Here is a 21,461-nt window from a genome sequence, read left to right on the forward strand (position 1 = left end):
GAGAAAATTTATGGATCAGGTATAAATAGAGGCCTGAGTTCCCAGGGTTTTTCTCCCGATACGTACCTTAGATAGAAATAGATTGCCAAATATATTTGTAAGCATATACATATATATAATTGTACAGTGATTTCACTTAAGGTCTTGAGGTTGAGATCCAGCTGAGTCTGAGCTAAACTTTCCTGTGTTTATATGAGAAGTAACTCTGCTGACAAAGGAGGTAAATCGGGTTTAAACCAACAAATGCAGAAATCACAGATTCTGACAGTTTTCCTCTAATAGAAAGCCCAATATGTTTAAGAAACATTTTCACTTTATATTGAGGCTCCCTGGGGTAGATTTTTGGCCTTGATTTCAGGATGGCCACCAGCAAGCTGTTTAGCTCCTTAATTCATGTTACTACTGCCTTCGGTTGTGGGGTGATTGCTTCTCTTTCTGCATCATTCAAAGTCAGAAATGTTCCCTACAGAAATGTGGAAGAAATCTCAGGTCCTTCCTGCATTAAACACCATGGTTGGTGTTTAATAATAATAAAAAACCCTCAACAACTGGATGGTGTCAAAGGTGAAACTAAGCATTTTGCCTGTAGTTTTGACTTTAAACAAAGCTGTTTTAATCAAGGCAATTGCCGTGGTTATGCCAACAATGCGTAATTTAAACGAAAATAGTCAGGCAAACCCAATAGCTGCATTATGCCAAAGCTGAGGGGAAAACATCCAAAAGATGCTATTGCCAGAGTTCAATATACGTTAAGTAATTCTATTGGTATATAAAGTAAAGCAAGAGGCAAATGGGACTACTAACTGTGAAGTGGATAACAAATGTTCTGCATTCATACATAATTAAAACACCTGAGGGTAAAATACTGCGATGCAACAGGAGCTGCTTGATAAAACATAAAAAACTGAAGAAAAGAAAACAAGAGACAGGAGTTTGAGAAACATAATGAAGAGCTTCCTACTCAAGAGGCACAATGTATCAGGTGTAAGCAGTTTGGAAATAAAGATAACGGAGAAGATAATGGAGACTTGCAAGTGAGGGGTGACATTTTTGCAGAAGAAGAGCTCACACAGGTGGATCCTCAGAAAACAGTGTGAGGAACACTATGGGATTGCACACACAGTTTTCTGTTTCCAGGGCATGACCATTGCCCATGGGAAAACAACATTACAAACTGTGAAGGACCAGAGTTGAAGGCGCTAAAGATGTGCACAACAAAAGGACTCGTGGAAGACCTGGTGGATAAAAAGAAAGCTTCTACTCTAGCCATTGGCATGATTAAACCTTGGATGACAAGAGAGTTTCTGGCTTCAACTTTTTCTGCTTTTTCTTCTTGGTTTTCCTTCTCAGCTATTTAAGCAAATCATTTCCTCTATTAAGTTTTTTTCTCTTCTTTGGAGCATGCAACTTCAGAAGCAGCTGTGTCCATCGCAAATGAAATGGATGGGCATCTAATTCTCCTGTTATTGTTATTTCCAGACAAATTGTACACATGCAATAAAAGAAGATAGAAGAAGACACAGCTCTTTTGGAAGGAATGTTTCACGTGCGCAGGCTGAGGTGTGAGCCTTTAGGATGGGTGGCATGGCTGTCTCTGGAAAGCCACACCAAGGGGCGTATTCCCACAAGGGTGGCAGGATGGGAATATCTTCCAGTGGCCACTCAGCAGGGCAGCTTGGGTGGGAGACAAGAGGTCTCCCCAGAGCTCACACGGGTAAAAAACCACAGGAAAAATGGGAAAGCTGCTAGGAATAAAGGGTGCGGCCAAGGTTTTGCTGCAAACATGGGGGCTGTGGCCTTCCCTGTTCACTTCTTCTCTGAAAGAGTGGTGAGGCATTGGAACAGGCCACCCAGGGGAGTGGTGGAGTCCCCATGCCTGCAGGCATTCAAGAACCGTGGAGATGTGGCACTGAGGGACACATTTTAGTGGGCATGGTGGTGATGGGTCAAAGGTTGGACTTAATCATCTTGGTTTTTTTCAGCCTTAATGATTCTATGATTTCCCCACCATGGGGTTGAGCTCCGGCTTCCCCTGTGCACGTGGGATGCGAAGGGGCTCAAACCGCACCCCACGTACCACCTTGGGGGCAGCGGGCCGGGCACACCCCTGCCCCAGACTCTGCCGAGCGTATCCCGGAGGCTCCGGGCAGGGGGTGCAGCGGGGCCGGGCCGCAGCCACGGGAACGCGGCGTGCGCTCCCCGCTATAACCCGCGGTGTTTCCATTCCTCACCCTCCTTGCATCAGCCATGGCCTGGCCCAAGCCGGTGAACAGTTAACGCTGTGAGAGGCGGCTCCGTTCCCCCCTCCCCCTCCGCAACCCCATCCCCGGTTCCTGTTTGTAAAAAGCGTGTGCACCCCCCGGGAGAGCAGCGAGCCGGGCGCGGCCGGGGGACTGGGGGGCGGCACCACCACTCCGCCCTTTCCCATCTCCTTCTTTTTATTTATCATTTTCTCCCCTCCAATCTGCGAGCGGGCTCTCACGGCGTGCGGAGGGCTCGGTGGGACCCCCGGGCCCAGGCATGGCCGGAGCGAGGGGCGGGCGTGCGGCTCCCTCCTGCCCGCCCCGCAGGCACCCACAGGGCAAGAGCTGAAGCTGGAGGGGAGGGGGGTTGATCTGAGCCTGGCTGCCCCTCCAGTCCTCCCTTCCTTCCCATCTGATAGGAGCTGCTTTATTTATTTATTTGTTTATTTATTGAGGGGTGGGGGTCGGGCAAGGAAAAATATAGATTGAAAGGGTGGGGAAGGGAAAAAGCACGCCAGCACCCTCCCCCTCTGCTACTCGTAGTTCCCTCCACTCCACACCAAAAAGCCATCGCAAGTGCACGCTGGCTCTTCGCTAAAGTGATCCAGCCGCTGGATTAAGTAACTCCGGGAGAGCAGCGCACGCACGCACACACATACAGCAAAAATGAAGGAAAAGGCAATGTTTCAAACCGCTAAAATGCAGGGGAACATGATGGTAAGTGGCTACCGCCGCCGCCTCCAGTGACTGTAAGTAAGCGGCGGGGTCCCCACTCGTGCTCGGTGCTCCCACACCCCCGACGTCCTCTGCACGGTCGCTGCGGGGTCCCTTTGTGTTGGAGGCGGGGGGGGAAGGACTCAGCGAGGGGCTATGTCTGCTCAGCGCCCATTCCTCGGGGTGGGACTCGGGGTGCGGAGGCTGCGGTGAGGTCCCTGTTTGGGAGGGGTGGGGTGTAGAGGGGCGCTGGGTCGGTACCACGCTCCGGCACGGCCAACTTCGCCAAGTTGATGTCTGCGGTGCGTGCGTGTATGTGTGCTGGGGGACGTGAGGGGTGGTGGTGGTGGTGGTGGTTTGCCTCGTGTTTCATTTGGCATTACTATTGGAAAGGCTGATCGTGGTGCTGGTTTTCACGAAACCTACTCGGGATGCTTTTAAATCAGCTCCCTCCCTTAAGGTGGGGGAAAAAAAAATAATAATAACAGTAAAAAGCCAGCTGCTTCCTCGGAGGAAGTGCTGGTTGCCATCTTGTGCTGATGGAAATATATTGGTGTGTTTTGCCTGCCGGCTTGACCCGCTGGGGGCACCGGGGGTGCGATGTGTTCCTCATGCGGGGCTGCTCCCACAGCTGGGGTGGGCAGCGGTGCGTCTGCAGGGCACTTCGCTGCCAAAACTATTTCCCCGGCGTGGAGGGACCTGTTGGTCTCCTGTCCCCTCCCTCTGCCAAGAGCAGCGCTCAGATTTCACCTACCCTTTGAGCGGGGATGTTAGTGTTTAATACAAATGGTTGCATGCGTCTCTCTCGTGCTTTGCATTGACGTGTTCAAGAGGGGGCCAAAGTGTTCTCCATCCTTTAATTAGATTCCATAGTAAAATGCTTTGCTGGCTTTTTGAGGTAATGCCTCTTTTTCCATGTCCAATAACGCTACTTTTTCCAGTGGTAGTTCTTAAGAGGAAGGTGCAATGCTATGTGACCTGTGAATTCAACTAAGGGAACTGAATGGGAACTTGTGCAAACATTTTTCCAGGAGAACTGCAGAGCGTGGTTGCATCGTACTCCTTTCATTACGCCTCTGAAATGCCTGGAAATATTGCAGTGCTTCTGGTGCTGCAACTTTTGTAACACGGGGAAAGGGAGATTATTATTTGCTTAAGCTGCTGATCCTAGAGGTCATTATAGTTTGTGATGATGATGTACAATACCACTAAGAAGAAATAATTAACCACTTCAGATGGCACTGTGTGTTTAAAGTAAAGGATTCGCCTAATTTACATAGGCAGTGTCACGGAATTGGTAAAACCCTTGCACACGTTTTCCTTGCTGGTCTCTGAAGTCAGGGCATGATGAGCAGGCAGGGATTCCCCAGTGCTGCCTCTGCTGGGGTTTTTGGTCAGCAAAATGGATCCACATCCACACCCCTCTGCGAGATGAGCACAGGCTGGAGTGATCGATCTGCATGCAGAGATGTGTACCAGGGGCTGTCCACAATTCGAAACCTTCTGCCAGAGACTATAGTTTTTTCCTTTGATTCAAATGGGGCAGGATCCAGCCCCCAGGCTGCTGTGTCACAGCTGTTTCTTTCTTACTGTTTGGTACAGGGTGGTTTCCCTGACCTGAGTGCCAATGCCACCAATGAGATCTGGAGACAAGGAAGCTGTTATACTGACACAGATGATTTCTTTAATTAATGCCTGTGTTTTTATGGGCCACCTAAAATACACAGCTGGTTTTTGTGCTAATTTGGTCTATAGTTGTGACTGGATCTGCAGTTCATTTAAGCAAGACTTAAATTTAGGTGAATATTTCAGCTTTAAAATGTTTGGAGAGGTTTCATACTTCAAGGCAAGAACTAATCCTCAAATCTCAGGTGTGCTTTCAATGAAAGCTCTATAGCAAGTTAAGGTTAGTACTTCCATTGCTCTTTTTATTAAGCTTTTTTTTTTTTAAAATTAAAACAGTAGTATATTTCTTTTTATCTATTTATCACTTTGTTTCAGCTAGCGCTAGAGTCCTGGACTGGTCCTGTCTAAGCCTACTGTTTTGAGTGTCTTCTCTTATGCACCTGGCAGTCACTGAAAGTAGGGGAGGGATACGTGTGGAGTCCCAGGGGCTGCACTATGCTGTGCGCTGCTTTAATTGCCTACCAGAATTTGAGAAATCATTGACTATTCAAAGCCCACTGTGGTTTTCTTCTTTTTATTTATTTTTTTGTTTGTCTGTTTGTTTTCTGGCAGTTTTCCTGTTGCTTAGAATCTGGACAAGCTTCTAACTATATATTGATTTTCTTCTCTTTAGAAGTCTTTCTTAAACTGAGCTATTTCATTTTTAAAGTGATGTGGCACCAAGTGATAATGTGGCATGCTGCTCCCTGGCTACCCAATGGGCCCTTTTAAAGTGCAGTGATACCTCATGGAGTTACTACACCTGTGACTTCTTTATTACCTAATTAGACCAGCAAAAACCAGCCAGTCTTGTGACACTGAGATAAATGTTTTTATCCTTGTGACAGTATTTCATCAGAGCTTTGTTTTGGCTTTTTAAACAACGCTTACCTGGAAAGGTGCCTATTTTTGTTTTACTGCACTATTTCCCATTCATCACTTGAGCCAAGGGAATGTAACTTACCGAAATAGTTCACTCTCTTACAATGAGATTTCTCTTAATTCTACATAAATACTATTGGAAGTGATTAATACTCAATGGTTTCCTACAGTAACAACTAACACATCCAGTGAGTTTTTCACAGTCTCTTTCTAGTTAATATGCAACAGTAGGATTTGGAGAAAAAAAGTACATCACTTTCGGAGATTAAATTAATGCACTTACATATGATCCTAACTGGAGGTGCAGCTATATAATTTATTTTGTTAAAATATTCCTGTTATTCCTCTACACATTCAGTTGTCAAGTAAGGGACGGTAATATCAACTACACTTCCACTGGTTTTATTCTGCTCTTGCCTTTATCTCCCCTGGGACTGATCTATCATGCACACAAGATCTTTCCGTTTTTTCTTTTCTTTTTTTTTTAAAGTGGATTTGCAAGAAAATCCATTAAACAGACCTATTTTAAAGACCTTTAGCATAGTGTCATATTCTCCTCTTATGTACACCGATGCAAAGCCGAAGAACAAAAATGGTAGAGCTACAATGAAGATAAAGAGGAGCTACTACCTTCGGATGTAGACACGTAGGTGAGCAGAGAAAATGAGCTTAGTGAAAGTGCATAGGGTTTTGTGATGCAAAATTGAATCTGCTGTATGTGATCATCCTGTTGTTTGGGCGTCTTTAGTTGACAGCGAGAGCAGTGAGCGCTGCTGTAGCCAGCTATCTCTGTTAGAAGGATGTGGCTATGAAACTCATTCTGAATTTCAATCTAGGCAACATCTTCCCTAATGACTGGAAACTACCAAGAGAAACTCTGATAAATGTGCTACTTTTCTACTTTGTTTAAAAAAAAAATAATATATATATATATATGAATGGGGCAGAAAAGGCTGTTCTGGTTCACTGGGGGGACTTCTAGAAGAATCTGGAGATTTAGATGTTTTGTTTGGCCGTTTAAATCCTGACTCTGATAGCTGCAGCTTGAGTGGTTATATAAAAACAAATAAAAGCAAGCCTGGTGGTGAGTGTTTTCACCTAGAGACTCTGCTGGCATCTCTGAGGCATTAGAGACCTCAAGGGTACAAATGGCGCGAAGCTGGAGCTGCCATCCTTGGTGTGTTCCTTCTGTGTCTTCCTGGAGACACACTGGAGCTGCCAAACACAAAATCCAGCTTTCCTCCTGCCCTTTCTGTTTTCCTGGTGCCTCTGAAGAGCAGTAAATTCATATTAAAAACATAAATAAAAGAGATGGACGTTCCATTGTAATTTCCCTTATTTGCTGAATTTTATCTGCAGGTTTATCGTGTGCAGTGATCCATCACTTCACACTGAAACATACATGGTGTGATGTTTCTCAGCCAAGAATGCAGCTGGCCTACCATGGGGTAAAGAAGCTGCACAGAGATTAATCTTTCGTGAAACTGCCACGCTGAGTGAGTGGTGGAGTTTGTGCTCCAGCACAGTCTACCTGCCACTTTGTCCTTCCCTCTGCTTCTGATCCCACTTGATTTAGAAACCAAATGCTGTCCAGATTTTGTGTACTATCCATCAGTTATCTACTACTTTGGCTGAAAAAGGGGCCTCCAGACCTGAAAACAAGGGAACTGTAGCTGTTCCCTGATGAGCTATCATGACTCCAGCTGAAGTTTTAAGTCAGGTAGAAATGAAACTGCTAAACAACAGCAAGAATTGCAGCAGAACATCTTTGGCTGTGCTGCTTTGTGAGAGGTAGGTTGTGTTTTGAGGGCTGTAGCAGTCTGGTATCCTTTCTGGGTCAAGCATAAAGGAGAAAAAGTGTTCTCTTTTTGTTAGGATAATACATGCAGTGGAGGGCACAGTCCAAAGGAGTTACTGAGATTGCTGTGTTGTGCCCAGTGGAAAAGCTGTGAGATGTGCTGCGACTGTTCAAATGTCATGTCAGTTGCTGATGGAAATTAAGAGTGTTTGCACATTTAAAGTGGGATGGCAGAGAGCTCCAAGAGGAAATATCCAGTGGGATCCAAATGTAGCCCTCTTAATGTGCAGTGTCCCTTTAGATATGTCTTCGTGTGGGGAATGGAGAGAGAGAGTCTGTGCTATGGAATGAGTCTTTTAACCTCCAGAAGATAATTCACAGTATGTTCCCTTGCACCAAGCATCATTCCTGTGTATCCCACAGGTTGAATTTCTTGGCAGGGCTTTGCGCTCAAGTGGTATTGGTTGAACTACATAAAGAGGAAGATCATGCTGAATCATGCCTCTAACTGGTACTAGAACTCTAATAGCAACAGGCTATTTAATGTAGCTGACAAAGGCAGAACAAAACTCAAAAGCTGGAAGTTGAAGTCAGAGAACTTTGGACTAGAAAAAAAAGTGCCCCATTTTTATAGGGAAGGTGAGTAACTGCTGGAACAGCCTCTGTTGGGAGTGCTGTAGTTTCTCAGGCTCTTGAAGTTCTTCATTAGAACAAGATAGAAATAGGATTCCTCTGACTAAATGTTGGCTTCTTCAATGTAGACATCTACATCTGATGTAGTCAGCCTAGGCACTCTTTATAATTGGATTAGTCAGTGGAGTCTGGGGCATGATTCATCCCGTCTTCATGTGGATGTGTCAAATGGACCACAGGAATTGTACTCAAGTGCCAGTTTCTCTCCATTGACACTATTAAAGATGAGGGTACTGGCTGAGCCATAAACATCTACCCTGCTGGTATCTAAAGCTTGAGTCTGTTGCTTAAATATAGACATGGCTATACATAGGCAGGCTCTACACATGCAGTTGGTCTTTGCTGTTGTTTGAGACAAGTACTGCTCTGCACCAGGGCTTGCCAGCCATCTGCAGTGGGTTGTGGGGATACATGAGCTTCATATTTAGGACTTTACTCTTTCCAAGTCTCAGCATGCTTGCGTGGAAGTGTGTTGGGTCTCCCAGTGCTGCAGTCCAGGCATAGCAGCAGAGGAGCTCCATCTCAGCCACATGCCATCTTGCTGCAGAAACTGCTTGTTCTGTGACTTGCATGTGTACAGAGGACCCTTAGAACATTATAATGTACCTGTGGCTTTAAGATAACTTAATCCAAATGGTCTAATGCCATCATAAACTCAATATGTTCATTCGATTTTCTAGGTCTGTGTGTTTGCTTGTGTGTTGTTGAACATTGTTGTACTAAACAGTGACTCACGTGAGATTAACAAGCAAAGCCTATTTATTAAATTGTTTTGTGTATTGTAAATCCCGTGTAATCCACTAATGCGTAATACTGTAATTTATGAAGCTTGGTATTCTTTCCCAGTGGAGCACTGCATTTAGTAGATTCCTATGCTGTTCATTTTAAAAAGGCTGCGGTTGAGAATAAAATTAAAAACAAAACAAACTAATTTAGAGAATAAATATAAACTGTTAGAGCCTCGATGCTGACAATACATAGGTAACTGGTTCCCAGGTATAGCATGTGTACACCTGTAGATGGCTATGGATTTGCTGCTGTCTTAAGGACATTGTACTAAGGAAAGCCTGCATTTGCCATGTCCTTGGTGCCCTGGAAATGGGTTATCAAGGTTATGTTACATTTCTACTTTTGCAGTAACTGTCTTTGTGGTATCAGTAAGGTCCTGGAGATTTGTGAGGCACCTGTAATGCTTATGCTATGCATTGGGAAGAAAATGATGTCTTGCAGGTGATTTCCAAGAATAGAATGTTTGCTGTAAGAACTGTATGTCCAAAGGTATTCTCTTCATCACTGTCAGATTAAAACCTGGGAACAGGAGCAGTGGAGGGGGAGAATTACTATATGTCTTGCTAAATCTGAGTTCTGCCCTCGACTGTACATAGGTGGTTCACAATCTGTACACTTACAAGGAAAGTTAGAATTGCATACTCATTGCATGTCCAGCAATCTGTCCAGGATTTTGTCTGTGATAAGGCCTCTTTGATGGTGCAACGTGGTATTTATTGTCTTTATAATCAAGTATGAGCTATTTCCACCATGATAATGACTTTAGAGGTTACTCTGAAATGCACCTGAAAGCCCAGCCAAAGCATGTTTGAGAGAACCGGTCGTTTGAGGCAGTGGGATTAGCTGCACTGGTGGCTATTGCATACCCAAGTGAAGCACTGTCCAGTAAGCCAAGTGCTGAACACTGGAATATCACTCCTGAGTTAGAGAATACTGGCTAGAAGACTTCATCAGCTCAGGTGTGTGTGGAGACAGGCTTGGCATGAATTCCAGGCACACATTAGATGGCCTCATTCTGTAGTCATTATTCAGCACTTACTCAAGCACAACTTTTGCTGAACTTAATGGGTTTACTGCCTCTGCTGAACTGAATAAGAAATTTGTCTGAGATTCAGGTGCATTCAGACCTGAATCTCAACACAAAACCCCACCATGTTCTGTGTCACTACGGTTTTTCAATACCTTTTTTAAAGGTTGTAAACTGAAATATACCGGAGAGGGGAAAAAATAACCATCAAAGGTAAAGGGAGTTATAAAGAAGGGTACAAAGTACAAAGGGTGGACAAGTAATTTATCCCAGTGGATACTGCAGGTTAAGGAAAGCACTCTGAGGGTTTTACTTCATCTCATTTTCTGAGTTGTCCCCCATGGAGAACCCCATAGGTTTCCCCATCAGGTGCTTAGCAGAGCATGCTGCATGCCTGCACTTCTGTTTAGGTTTTTACTGACAATGATGAACTAGGAAACATTCTGGAAATGTAACCTTTCTATTTGTTTATGATTTGGGAGTTATGTTATTAAAACCATGAAGAAAAATTGAAATGATAGCTTGGCATGTTTTCTGTAAATACTGAGTAGTTCTTCTCTAGTATATGATATAACTAAAGTAACCTGGAAATAAGGTTATATTGCTCTTTTGTCTCTGAGGATGTGAAAAATATGCTTTCTCGTCCAACTTTGAGGGGGCTGAAATTACCTCTTAGGAATATCTCATTTGTAAAGCAAATGATTGTAATGTGGGAATATTACTACTCGTGAGCTTGGATTTTATTGACCGCACTAAAAATTGTATCTGTGGTCCGCATGAAGGGTATGTGAATTGCTGCGGGAAGAGCGGAAATTAGTTGTACTTCGTATCAGTATGACAGCACCTTTCCTTATCTCACTGTTTGTTGGGTGTTTTTGTTTGTTGGTTTGTTTTGTTCATTTTTGTTTACAGGAACGGAAAACTCATGCTATGGTACCTGATGATTTTGTTATTCTCTGTAATTTCATTTACATTAACCATTTGCATTTAGACTTATAATTTGTTAAAATCTTTGTTCAGGAAGGTATTATTAAGTTGGACTTGGACTTTCTTGTATGAATCAAAATCTATTAAAGATAACAGCAATTCAAAAAATAAAATATAGTTTCTTGGTTTTGGGTTCCAGAATCTTGGGTTTTACAGTTATGCCTTGTTTGTATAAAGAGAGCATCTCCCCTGTTTTCTTATTTGGATTTTAACAGAGGTACAGATAGGAGGCTGCTGGTAATATCTGAGGGCAACCAAGGAAATGAATTAGAACTGTATGTATACAGTAGCAATAAAGCAAAAAGCACATACTCCAGAGGCTCCTTGTTATGTTCCCTGTTCAGCAGTGTGCTTGAGCACCTGTTTAACATTAATGGTAAGCATATGCTTAAATGTTTCTGATGACTTGGGAGTTACAAGGAGTCTGTCTTGCACACACAATAGTTGAACAGCCCGTTTTCCATCTGTGTGCGAGCCCAGAGCACAGTGCTAGCTGAGCATTTTCCAGGTTAATTAGATTGGCGTAACGAGATCCCTAGTGGACTCTGTGCAGTCATCAGCTCTTCTGCACTCTCCGGTTATCAGGCGCTCTGCTTGAAGCAGTGTATCTTTTGCCAGTGACTGAAACAGAATATCACACTGTATTTCACTGGTGTGTTCAAATGGTAAAAGAATTGAATGGATTGTGAGTACACCATAAATACCAATTTGGCTCCACATTGTTAGCATGAATATGGTGCATCCTTCAAATGCACGGTGTCTACCAAGGACTATTTATTCCATGGAGCTACCAGTAATGGCTGTGTGCTTTCATGAATTATGCATGTATTTGTCCCTAAACCTCACCTAACCATGATTTGGATTGTTTAACTTTGCTGGCTGTAAGTACAAGTTACAGATATTTTTCATAAAACCTAATGGCTTTTTGGATTTCTCTGTAAAATTAGTAAGAGTTCGTTATGCCTGCATCAGCAGTAAAAGGAAAAATGGAATAAAAAATTCTGACTCAGTATAGGAAAAAATAATCTTGATGCTCCAAAGCCTTGCAAAAAAGCGCAAAATTATGGGAAATCAAAGGTGCTCTATTCGTCTATTCACTAAAGCAAGTGAAATAGGATATAATCCCATTGTAGATATAGGGAGTTATTATTTACCAAATGAAGAGAGGAAAATAACCCCACTCTGTGCCAGGAAGCAGCTTTTCATGGTGTAACAACATATCAGTGAGAATCGTATTAGCCTCCAGGCCTCTGGGTGAGTAAAAATGGGAAGAAAAAGCACGTTTTTTTTAGGGAGAAATCAAATACATGAGGAGAATTGTTTCCACTTCTGCTGAATTCAGTGGCATAAAATTTAGCTTTCCAGTAGTTTCAGGGAGTGGCTGCTTTGGTTTCCACTGAGAAGACTCTGTTTTCTGTTTGTGCAGTTGTAGCTGTACGACTGAATCTCTGTTTTCTGGAGAATTCTCCTGTATTTAATGTTTGTGTTTATGGTTTATTTTTTTCTTTTAACTTTATGAAGCATTGCATGTTAAGAGTGACATCACAGAAAACATTGATACAAAGTGGGCTAATCTGCAGAACAGTGACAAATGGTTGTGGTGCTGTTCTGAGCTCTGTTTCTTGCTATATTAAAGAAGACATGTCATAAATTGATGTGACTAAAGAAAAGCAGAACAATGGGAAGACCGGAAGGCTTTGGGCAATTTGCATTTGGGTATGGGGAAGCTTTCAATCTTTAGTCACAGTTTGAATCTATCCTAAATTGATAGTTATTGATGGTTGCTAACGTTCATTGCCTGCTTGCTAATCTTTGCGTGCTGTAGGAGGAGGAGAGCCCAAGCTGCATGAGTAATTGCTGGGAAACAGCTTGTGGCCACACTGCTCAAGTGCTCTCTGGAGGTGACTGATAGAGTCCACATCACACATCACTTGACAAGAACCCCTTGGTGCCCAAGTGGCCTTGTTACTGGAATTAAAAAAGTTTGTGTGTGGCGTTTTTACAGCTCAAAAATACCAAAGGGCAGAATTCAATCTTTCTGAACTATGTTTTTGTTCTTTGACGAAGATGTGTGTGTGTTGCATGCAGGGGTGAAAGTAGAAGGCCAGCTGAGAAAGAGCTGGAGGAGAGTTGAGGGTAAGATCTGTTTTAAGTGTGCATTGTATCTGTGGGACAGGCTCTGGATTGGATTCTTTGTAATTGTGCCTTTTACAGGAAGCTAGCAGCATTGCCTGGAAAGCAGCATGAAAGTGAATTGCCATATATGAAACACAGATGCTCAACTCCCCTTTCCTGGAGTGAAATAAAGAGCAAGTTAAATCTGTGGTCAGGACACACACAGTCTCCACTTAGGGGCAAAGTTCCTATGTCAAAGAATGCTGCAGTTGGAGAATTCATGCACAGGCACACTGAGAACTTGCAATTCATAGAAAATGCTGGATTGGGGGATACTCAGTCTAGTTTCTGTCTTTCTAAAAGAATCATAGTGTAGCATTTTTGTCATTGTTGTATACAGGAGAAATGTTGCTTGAGGCTTGTAGGGTCCATCAGATCACAGAGCTGAGTCCAGTAAACAAATGTACTGTCTGATCAGTGAAAACAATTGTTTCTTCTGTGCCTTGTAAATGTGTCACACTGTTACATCCACTCAGCTGTTTTGTCTCTTGTGCTTTCTACTTTTGGATCTTCTCACTCTAAGTCACTTTTCCTCTCGTGCAACAAAACATATGGAGTCTTGTAACAGTAGTATTGAGGTGAGTATTACTGATATACAAATGTAAACATGAGGAAAAACATGGTGAAGTTAGGTTGAAAATAATGTCATTTATTGATAATGAAGAACATTGTTCCCAGCAGTAAATCTGAGGGATGTACTGTACTGTCAAGTCCAGAAAGCTTGAGCTCTGATAAAAGTTATATAAGAGGCACCTCTAGTATACTGCATATATTCTATACTATAGGCCTATACCTATATACCTGGAGATGTTCAAGAAAAGGGCAGTTGTGGCACTGAGTGACATGGTTTAGTGGTCGTGGTAGTGATAGTTTGATGGTTGGACTAGATGATCTTAGTAGTCTTTTCCAACCTTTATGATTCCGTATAGGCACAAGACCTTATTTTCTGAGACCACTAAAAGCCAAAATACACTAGCACATCATGTACATCATGTATGTAGTTCCTTCTCCTGTTAAGTCAACAAGAAACTGTACTGTGGCCAAACAGACACATTTTTTTTCTTTTCATTTTTATATTCCGTACAAGCAAAGCCAGATAATAAGCTTCTGAAGTTTGAGTGCCAAAGTAAACAAGATCCTGAAGCAAAAGACTACCCTGTATCAATAACTGACTTACAGAAAGTATGAAGAATCTGTCCAAAAACTAGTTATGCCAGTCAAGAAAAAAACAAATGTTGACATGAGAACTTAATAGCTGACATCACTTCTCCACCATATCAGCTGTGAATCGTCTTGGCCAGGCCACTTCAACACACAGGTGTTTGTGTACAGAAGAGTGTGATGAATGAACTTTATGAGAGAATGAGTGTGAGAAGGCAAAAGCATGCTCAGATTTTGTTGACAAATACCATCTTCTTCCATAAAGTCTTTCCTTGGGGCTTGTTGCATTCATTTTCCACCTACTTAGGAATTCAATGCTTGTTACCAGCAAGTATCTGTGTGTGTTGAAGTAGGTTATGTGTGATATGAGAATGGAGGAAGTTCATACATCTTGACCTTCCCAACCATGTGATAGCAACTGTGCTGGTGAAAGGCACAGCTGGAAAAGATTTTAGCACAGGGGCTGGAAACTATCAGAGTTCAGTCATAGAATGTCTTAAAACAGTCGCGTGCATTTGCAGAGCATTACCTGTATCAGTAAAATCTGTGATCTCATCAAGAAATGAAATCAAGCTTGTTTGACAAGGCCTATTTTCCAGAAACCCACATACGCTAACCTTAATTATACTCCTGTTCTTTAGTTCTTAATTAATTGACTCCCATGTCAGCTTTACTATTTTTCCGTTCTCAGGAGTTTCTCTGAAGGGACGCTAGCAAACCATATCAGTTCTGTGGTAAATAGGGCAGTAGTTCTGAAGAGGTTTGTTGTAAATGCTGTTAGCTGTGAGAGTTAAGTCCCCAAAGGTGAGGAGGAAATGCAGGAATCTGCTTTGTGATATGAGGTAAGACAAAGCACCATCAGCAAAAGCATCCATACAGGATTCTGAAATGATGTGTGTGTCCATAGGAGGACAGGAGAGCATGAGGCAGAGAAAATGGATGTTAGTGGAAGTCCTAAGGTGGTGGTATTGTTTGTTATAAATTTTGTTTGCAGGCAGTAGGGAAGTGTGCTGAAAGTGTGAGGAGAGGTAAAAATATTGATGATTCAGTAGAGAAACAGCTTTATGATGAGAAGAAAGGCACTAACAATTCTCAGCTATAACGAGGGCAGACTGGAATGAGAAGCAAAAGAATACTGATGTGGATCTGTGTATGCTGTGCTGGAGTGGAAGGATGTGTCACACAGTGCAGCTGAAAAACCTCTGCCACATTGCTATGATATGGAGCAAGTTAAGAAGTTGTTAATGCAAATGTGTCCTGCCATGGGGAAAAAAAGCAAGTCTAGAGATTAGACTATAAACGAGAGGAAGGGCTAACCTATGGTAATGAAATGCAAAGTGTCTGATCAAAATTCAGTGTGTTAATCTGAATAGTAAATCTTTCATATGAATGTGTCACTGGAGCCCCATAGTCTACAAGGCTTTCTTCTTTCAGTGTGTGTTGCCCTTGATGTCCATTCTGATTGCAGTGTGGTAACATTTCAGTATTGCCACTTCGTTTGCCTGCCAGAGCTGCGTGGAATCAAGTGGCTTAAAAAATGTCTTGACTGCTGGAGGCCACAGTGTGTGTAAGACAACTGTGCTTTGTTAAAATGGAAAATGTAAGGCCTTTGCTTGTGACTGTGGGAGCGTGATATTTAGCCAGTGGGCACTTCGTCTGGTCTAGTCATGAAAAATTGAAATTTAAAACAAAAACCATATTTAAAAGCCAATGAGGGTAATACTCATAAGAAGCCACGCTGAGCAGTGACCGTTTTGGTGTCCTCAGCTTCACACAGGCTTTGACTTGCCATAAGTTCCCGTAATATTCATGTATATTTGAATAGTATAAGAACTGGGGTCTTACTCTTCCAGGTTGGAGTACTTGTCTATGTTTTTACATTATATTGAATGATAGAGATGTCATTGATCATCTGAAGATATGGTGTTCAGTAAGAGATTATAGGAGCCTGTAAATCTGTATAGTGGTAGTTAAACTACAGTTGTAGAGTGGTCTTACTCTAAATTACGAAGGACACAGGATAGCTTCTTCCATTCATGTCTGTGTTTGTGTCTGAATCCAGGTTTTATTAGGAATATAAGCAACATCTATCACAATTGGTGCACAGCAGTTTTTTTTTCACTGGATCAAACAGTATTCTATGTACTAATAAAATGGTAATATTTCAGTTGATGAGGACAGTGTAATCTAAACAAGAATTTCGGGTCAAGTATTTATATTAAAGCTTTCTGCATTTGTGCCATTAACCTCATACAGGAATGTAATGATTTTGATAATGCTTTGTTTAGAAAACAAGGAATATGAGCGCTGCCAAAATCAGATATCTAGAAAAAAATCTCTGGCTTGTAATCTTGGATGGTTGTTTGCTTTTTTGTTGTATAAATAATATGTGGAAAATTAATTATTTCAGTTTAAATAAGATGGTTGATGGGAACTGAAGTTTTGTTTACTGGGAACTTTCAGCAGTCCTTGTTTTCATGCTGCTTGGGAGGGAAAACAAATACTGAAATTATTTTTTCCACTAAATGGAGATTTAATTTCCTTTCCTCACCTTAGTTTTGCCTTTAGTGCATAACTTTCCCATGAGTCTACAACCTATCAATACCATCAGAAATACATTGTAAATTGAACTGATTGAAGAAAGCTGATTTAGACACAAGGTATTAACGCTTAATTCATCCTTTGCTGTTGCAGCCATTGTATTGTGCAAGACTGTGCTCTCCATGCATAGCTCCTTTAATATCCAGCATGGTATTTCAAGCATAAATTGATTTCTGTCACGTTATTTGTGTAAATAAAATGAAAAGGATTGAGTCTGGAACTGTCTACAGGATACGAACCTGTTGTATTAAGAGATGTTTTGTTTCTCTGCCTTCAGGAAGAGAAACAAAGAAGAGTCATTACAACTTTCCCAGTAAGAATGCAATAGCTCCTTTGCAGCTGTGAATATCCTTGTGAAAATGTACTTTCAAAGTCATTCGTTACTGAGAGTACACTGACAAGTACTGAAGGCATCCTTAAAGTTCTTGGCATCAGCTATGGGATAATTTCAAACAGACTCCCATATGGACAAAACTTTCTAACAAGCCTAGCTGAATGTGGCATCCAAATCCTACATTGGGTATTGAAATTGACTCCCATTTCAGTCCCACCAACTTAGGTCTTAGTTCTCTGTGCGCTTCATTTGCAATTATGTCATTTCATTCAAGAGGCTTCAGTTGGAAGAGACCTTGAAGACCATCAAGCTCCAAACCCAAGAAAAAATGTTGCCAATAGTGAAATTACAGCACATATAGATGCTATTCATCCTGTATTCATGTTGTCAGCCACTGGCAGTGAGTCTGGGTCAGGCAGCTGTTCTGAACACCACATTCCCATGACTAGTCTAATATCATCCCAAACCTGCTTGTGTAGAAATATCAGAGCTGTTGAAATACCCAACTGCATTTAAACGTGCACATGATCACAGTCCCACCTCTGTTCATTTGTTCTAAGTACAGTGTATTCTGTACTTATTTGCCTTGCCAAATTTGCTGAGATTTCTGTGTTGGCTTTAGACAAACAGCTCCCAGAGAAATGCTATCACTTAAAGTAATCCTTACTATGTAGCAGGTTTCCATGGCTGGTAGCGTGGGGTGTCCTCTCAGAAGTGTAACTTTGTGGTACAAGGTCCCAGTGTCCTAGGGTAATTAGCAACTATCTGCAAGAATGATCCTAGCTGACTCAGAAAAGAGCTATGCACAGAATGTTGCCTGGTGGTTTGCATTTTTTTTTTCCTGAAGCACAAACCTCAAAGTTTGTCTTAGAAGTCATGTGAAGTGTTTTAGATGGTAGCAGGACAAGCTGAAGTGTGAATTCTGTGAACCTAATTTGCAAAGGACTATTCATTTAAGTGATTGTTCACTTCTTACGGCATTGTTGCTCCTTGCATGTACTTCATGTTTCTGTATTATTGTCTAAAATAACTGTGTGAAAACATAAACAACAAAGTTTTTAACTGCAATCCTAACCTGGCTGATTTTCTTCCTAGCATGGAAGATCTAGCTTCCACCCCACCCTCCCTTCCTTCAGGCCTTTAGTGATTGCAAGTGTGCTGTGGGCAGAAAGTCATCTCCTCATAGTTTGTTTCCCTGTACCCTTGCGAGGTTATGGTGTATACCCAGCTAATAATCTTACTTTGCTCTGATGAACAAGAGAGGCAGACAATCTTTGAACTTCCCTAAGAGAGAATTTGGATTTTACATTGAGGTGTTCTGTTTCTTATTATTTTTTAGCTCAGCACTGTTGCAGGGAACCCTTCATTATATATTGTTGCAAAACATAGTTGATAAGTACCGAATCCGAAATGCTGGATTTAGCAACTGGGGTGACAGTTGAGTATTTCTGTAGACAAAAGTTGTCATGGAGTTTGAGTGCCAACTTCTATTCAGAATGATGTGCTGAGCCTTTTTAAAAACAATAACGGTGCTTTGTCTCAAAGCTGTAGTGTATAAAGACTATGTCTTGCAAGCCATGCTATCTGCAGTCTTCTGTGTTGTAATGACAAAAAATCATGGCTATTAGCAAACTGACCCAGATAGAGAGAAGGATGTTTTTGTTGCAAATGAACTGTTCCCTTTCCACCTATCCTGCTCTGGCGCTGCACAGCAGATGCTTGCAGAGTTGTGAATAGGATGGAGTGATCCTATAAATGACCCTGATTATCACTCTCATAAATGACTCTGCATTTTCTAACCAAATGACCAATGAAGTGAGAGACATTGAACAAGATTTTAAATTATAACAAATGGGACATGTGCTCTCTAATCAGATTGCTGTATAGGTGGCTATTATTCATTACTAAAAGTTAAAGCAATTAAGCTTCAAGCCATTATAGGGCAGCTTATACCAAAGAATTACTTTATTTGAGAGCTTGGATTTTCTTTTAAGATATTTTTAAAGAATAATGTTATTATTGGTGGAAGCTCACAGTATGTTGATCTTTCAAATCTGTCAAAAGGTGAATGCTGGTGCCAAAACAGCAGCTGCAGGTGATGCTGTTACAGACTTGCAGACTTGAACAAACTTAATATTGGGGGCCCACTTCATGGTACAGAAAGGGAAACAATCTTAAGAGTTTGGTATTCAGTTTCTTTTATCTTCTTAGCATGTCTTTCTTTATCTACATTTTCTATCTGTCTCTGAGCTGGCTTGCTTATGTTCTTTCTCATTTCCAAGTACATCAAGCCCCTCTGCTCTCCTGTCAGCCAGGCATGGAGGAGGTATCTATTCTGGCTGTTTTTGAGGCTAGAGTATTCTGAGGCAGCACCAAGAGTAGATGTGGTACCTTGGTTCAGCATGCAGCCCATGCAGATGCAATATGATGCTGTTTGGAAGAAAAAGTCTTACTGTTCCTTTGAAAAATATTTCTGCCAGGAATTTACACTGTTGTAGCTACTTTGGTGGGGGAAAAAAAAACCCACAACTACTCTATTTCAGCAAACTGTAATTGACTTAATTGTATCTATTTTTACCCATTTGGAAAGTGGGCAATTTAATGTTTCTCTGTCACACAGGAGTGCCGTAAGGCTTGCTGAAGAGCTGCTTTTAAGGCATTTGGAGATCTTTGGATAACAGACACAGCAGAAAAGCACTGATTCTGCACTCTGTTTTACTGCTGTCTTTCACCATTTTAAGTCCAGCACAGCGGTTACGCGAACCTGTCAACACTTTGCTGTTTGCTCACTGTTTTTATCAAGGAGTGATATTTGTATTCACCATGCACACACCTACAATACCTTTAGAAATTAGAGTAAAGCTACTTAATTCCAAGTAGATTGAACTCACAGCAGGGCACACTGGGAAGGTGTTTCCACATCCAGAATGAATGTTGCCAGAATTCCTCAGCCAGCATTAGTTACAGAAACGAGGAACAAGCCCAAGGCTTGAGTCTGATTGCTCTTTGGTGGACGTTTGGAAGCAGAACCGACAGAGGTTGTGCTCCGAGAGAGCTCCGAGCTGCTGGTAGGGCGCGGGTGCTGTCTGTGGTGCTGAACGGTTCAGGGTTATTGCTCACAGGCGTCTGCCCTCTTCATGCCAGCCAGCACACAGGGATTCAATTGAAGCTATCAAGTGATTGTGATACAAACCTGAGTACAAAGAGACATGCTTTAGAGATACCATTTAGAGAGATCCTGAATTGCAAGGGACCCCAAGGATCACCTAGTCCAACTCCTGGTTCACCAAGGACCATATAAAATTGAAATCATATTTCTGAGAATGTTGTCCAAATGCTTCTTGAGCTTGTTCTGGTGTACAACGACCCTCTCAGTGAAGAGCCTTTTCCTAATACTCAACCTGGCCCTCGGTGCAACTTCATGCCATTCCCTTGGGCCTTAACACTATGCCTGGAGAGAACAGATCATCGCCCTTCGTGAGGAAAACATATCTTAAAATATGTCCACAATTAGCCATTCAGCAACCAGTTTGAAAATATAGTGCTAATACTCTGCTTTCTCCCATACTGATGTATTACAGACCAGGGGGAGCCTTTAAACAAGACGACCTTCTCCTACTTGTTTCTGTTTGGACACTGTCAGAGCTCATTCATCTGGGGGTCCTCAGCAAGGTCTATCTGCATTAACTAATTAGATGTCAGTTCACTGTTTAACCCAATTCTGAACTCTTGTTCAGAAATAAAGTAGCCTTCATTTAATTTTATTTATTTTACTCATGATGTGGATTAAACTAAATTAAATTAAAGCTATTTTAATTCCATGTGGGACTGTCCTCACAGGAATTTAATATGGCATAATTCATCCATCTGCAAAGTAAATTTACATGCAGTTTCTCTGAGAATCTCAATATAAACACGTCCTTATCAAGAAAACAGTTTCCTGTTAGGCAACACACTTGGGAAGTGTGTAAAGTTATAATGAACAAGGGCACCAAGCGTTCACTTGGGGAATCTGCACAGAACAGTAAATAGAGTATAAATTCACGTTTTGGATTAATTTGTAGTACTCTACCCGCTTTGCAGAAAAAGCAGATTCTGTTGAGGTCTCTAAATCTTTTCCTGGGAATTTATGACCCTAGATTCTGTTTAGAAACAAGATAATCACAGATACATTAAGTGAGGTTGGAATTTGAGGCCTGATTTGTCAGGGAACACCATGCATATGCTTAGCTTTTTTTTTTTTTAAAAAAAAAAGTAGTTGGATTGTCTGGTTAGGAATTGTTCTAAATCAGAGCCAAAATGCTCTGTCCTTTTTGTGACATTTATCTGGCCTCAGGATATGGATATTCAGTGAAAATTTCACTGACAGTCTTCCTTAATAATTTAGAAGTC

General features: G+C 41.8%; 1 protein-coding gene across 1 annotated transcript in view; it reads left to right on the plus strand.

The window, feature by feature from the left end:
• Positions 2,783–21,461, plus strand: part of DPP6 (dipeptidyl peptidase like 6) — a 461,031-nt gene continuing 442,352 nt past the window's right edge. Inside the window, exon 1 of the mRNA XM_021388076.1 lies at positions 2,783–2,960. Coding sequence (XP_021243751.1) covers positions 2,910–2,960 — 51 coding nt within the window. The 5' untranslated portion in view covers positions 2,783–2,909. The remainder of the gene's footprint in view (positions 2,961–21,461) is intronic.

The sequence above is a fragment of the Numida meleagris genome, chromosome 2 (genome assembly GCF_002078875.1).
Source record: "Numida meleagris isolate 19003 breed g44 Domestic line chromosome 2, NumMel1.0, whole genome shotgun sequence".
Classification (NCBI taxonomy): domain Eukaryota; kingdom Metazoa; phylum Chordata; class Aves; order Galliformes; family Numididae; genus Numida; species Numida meleagris.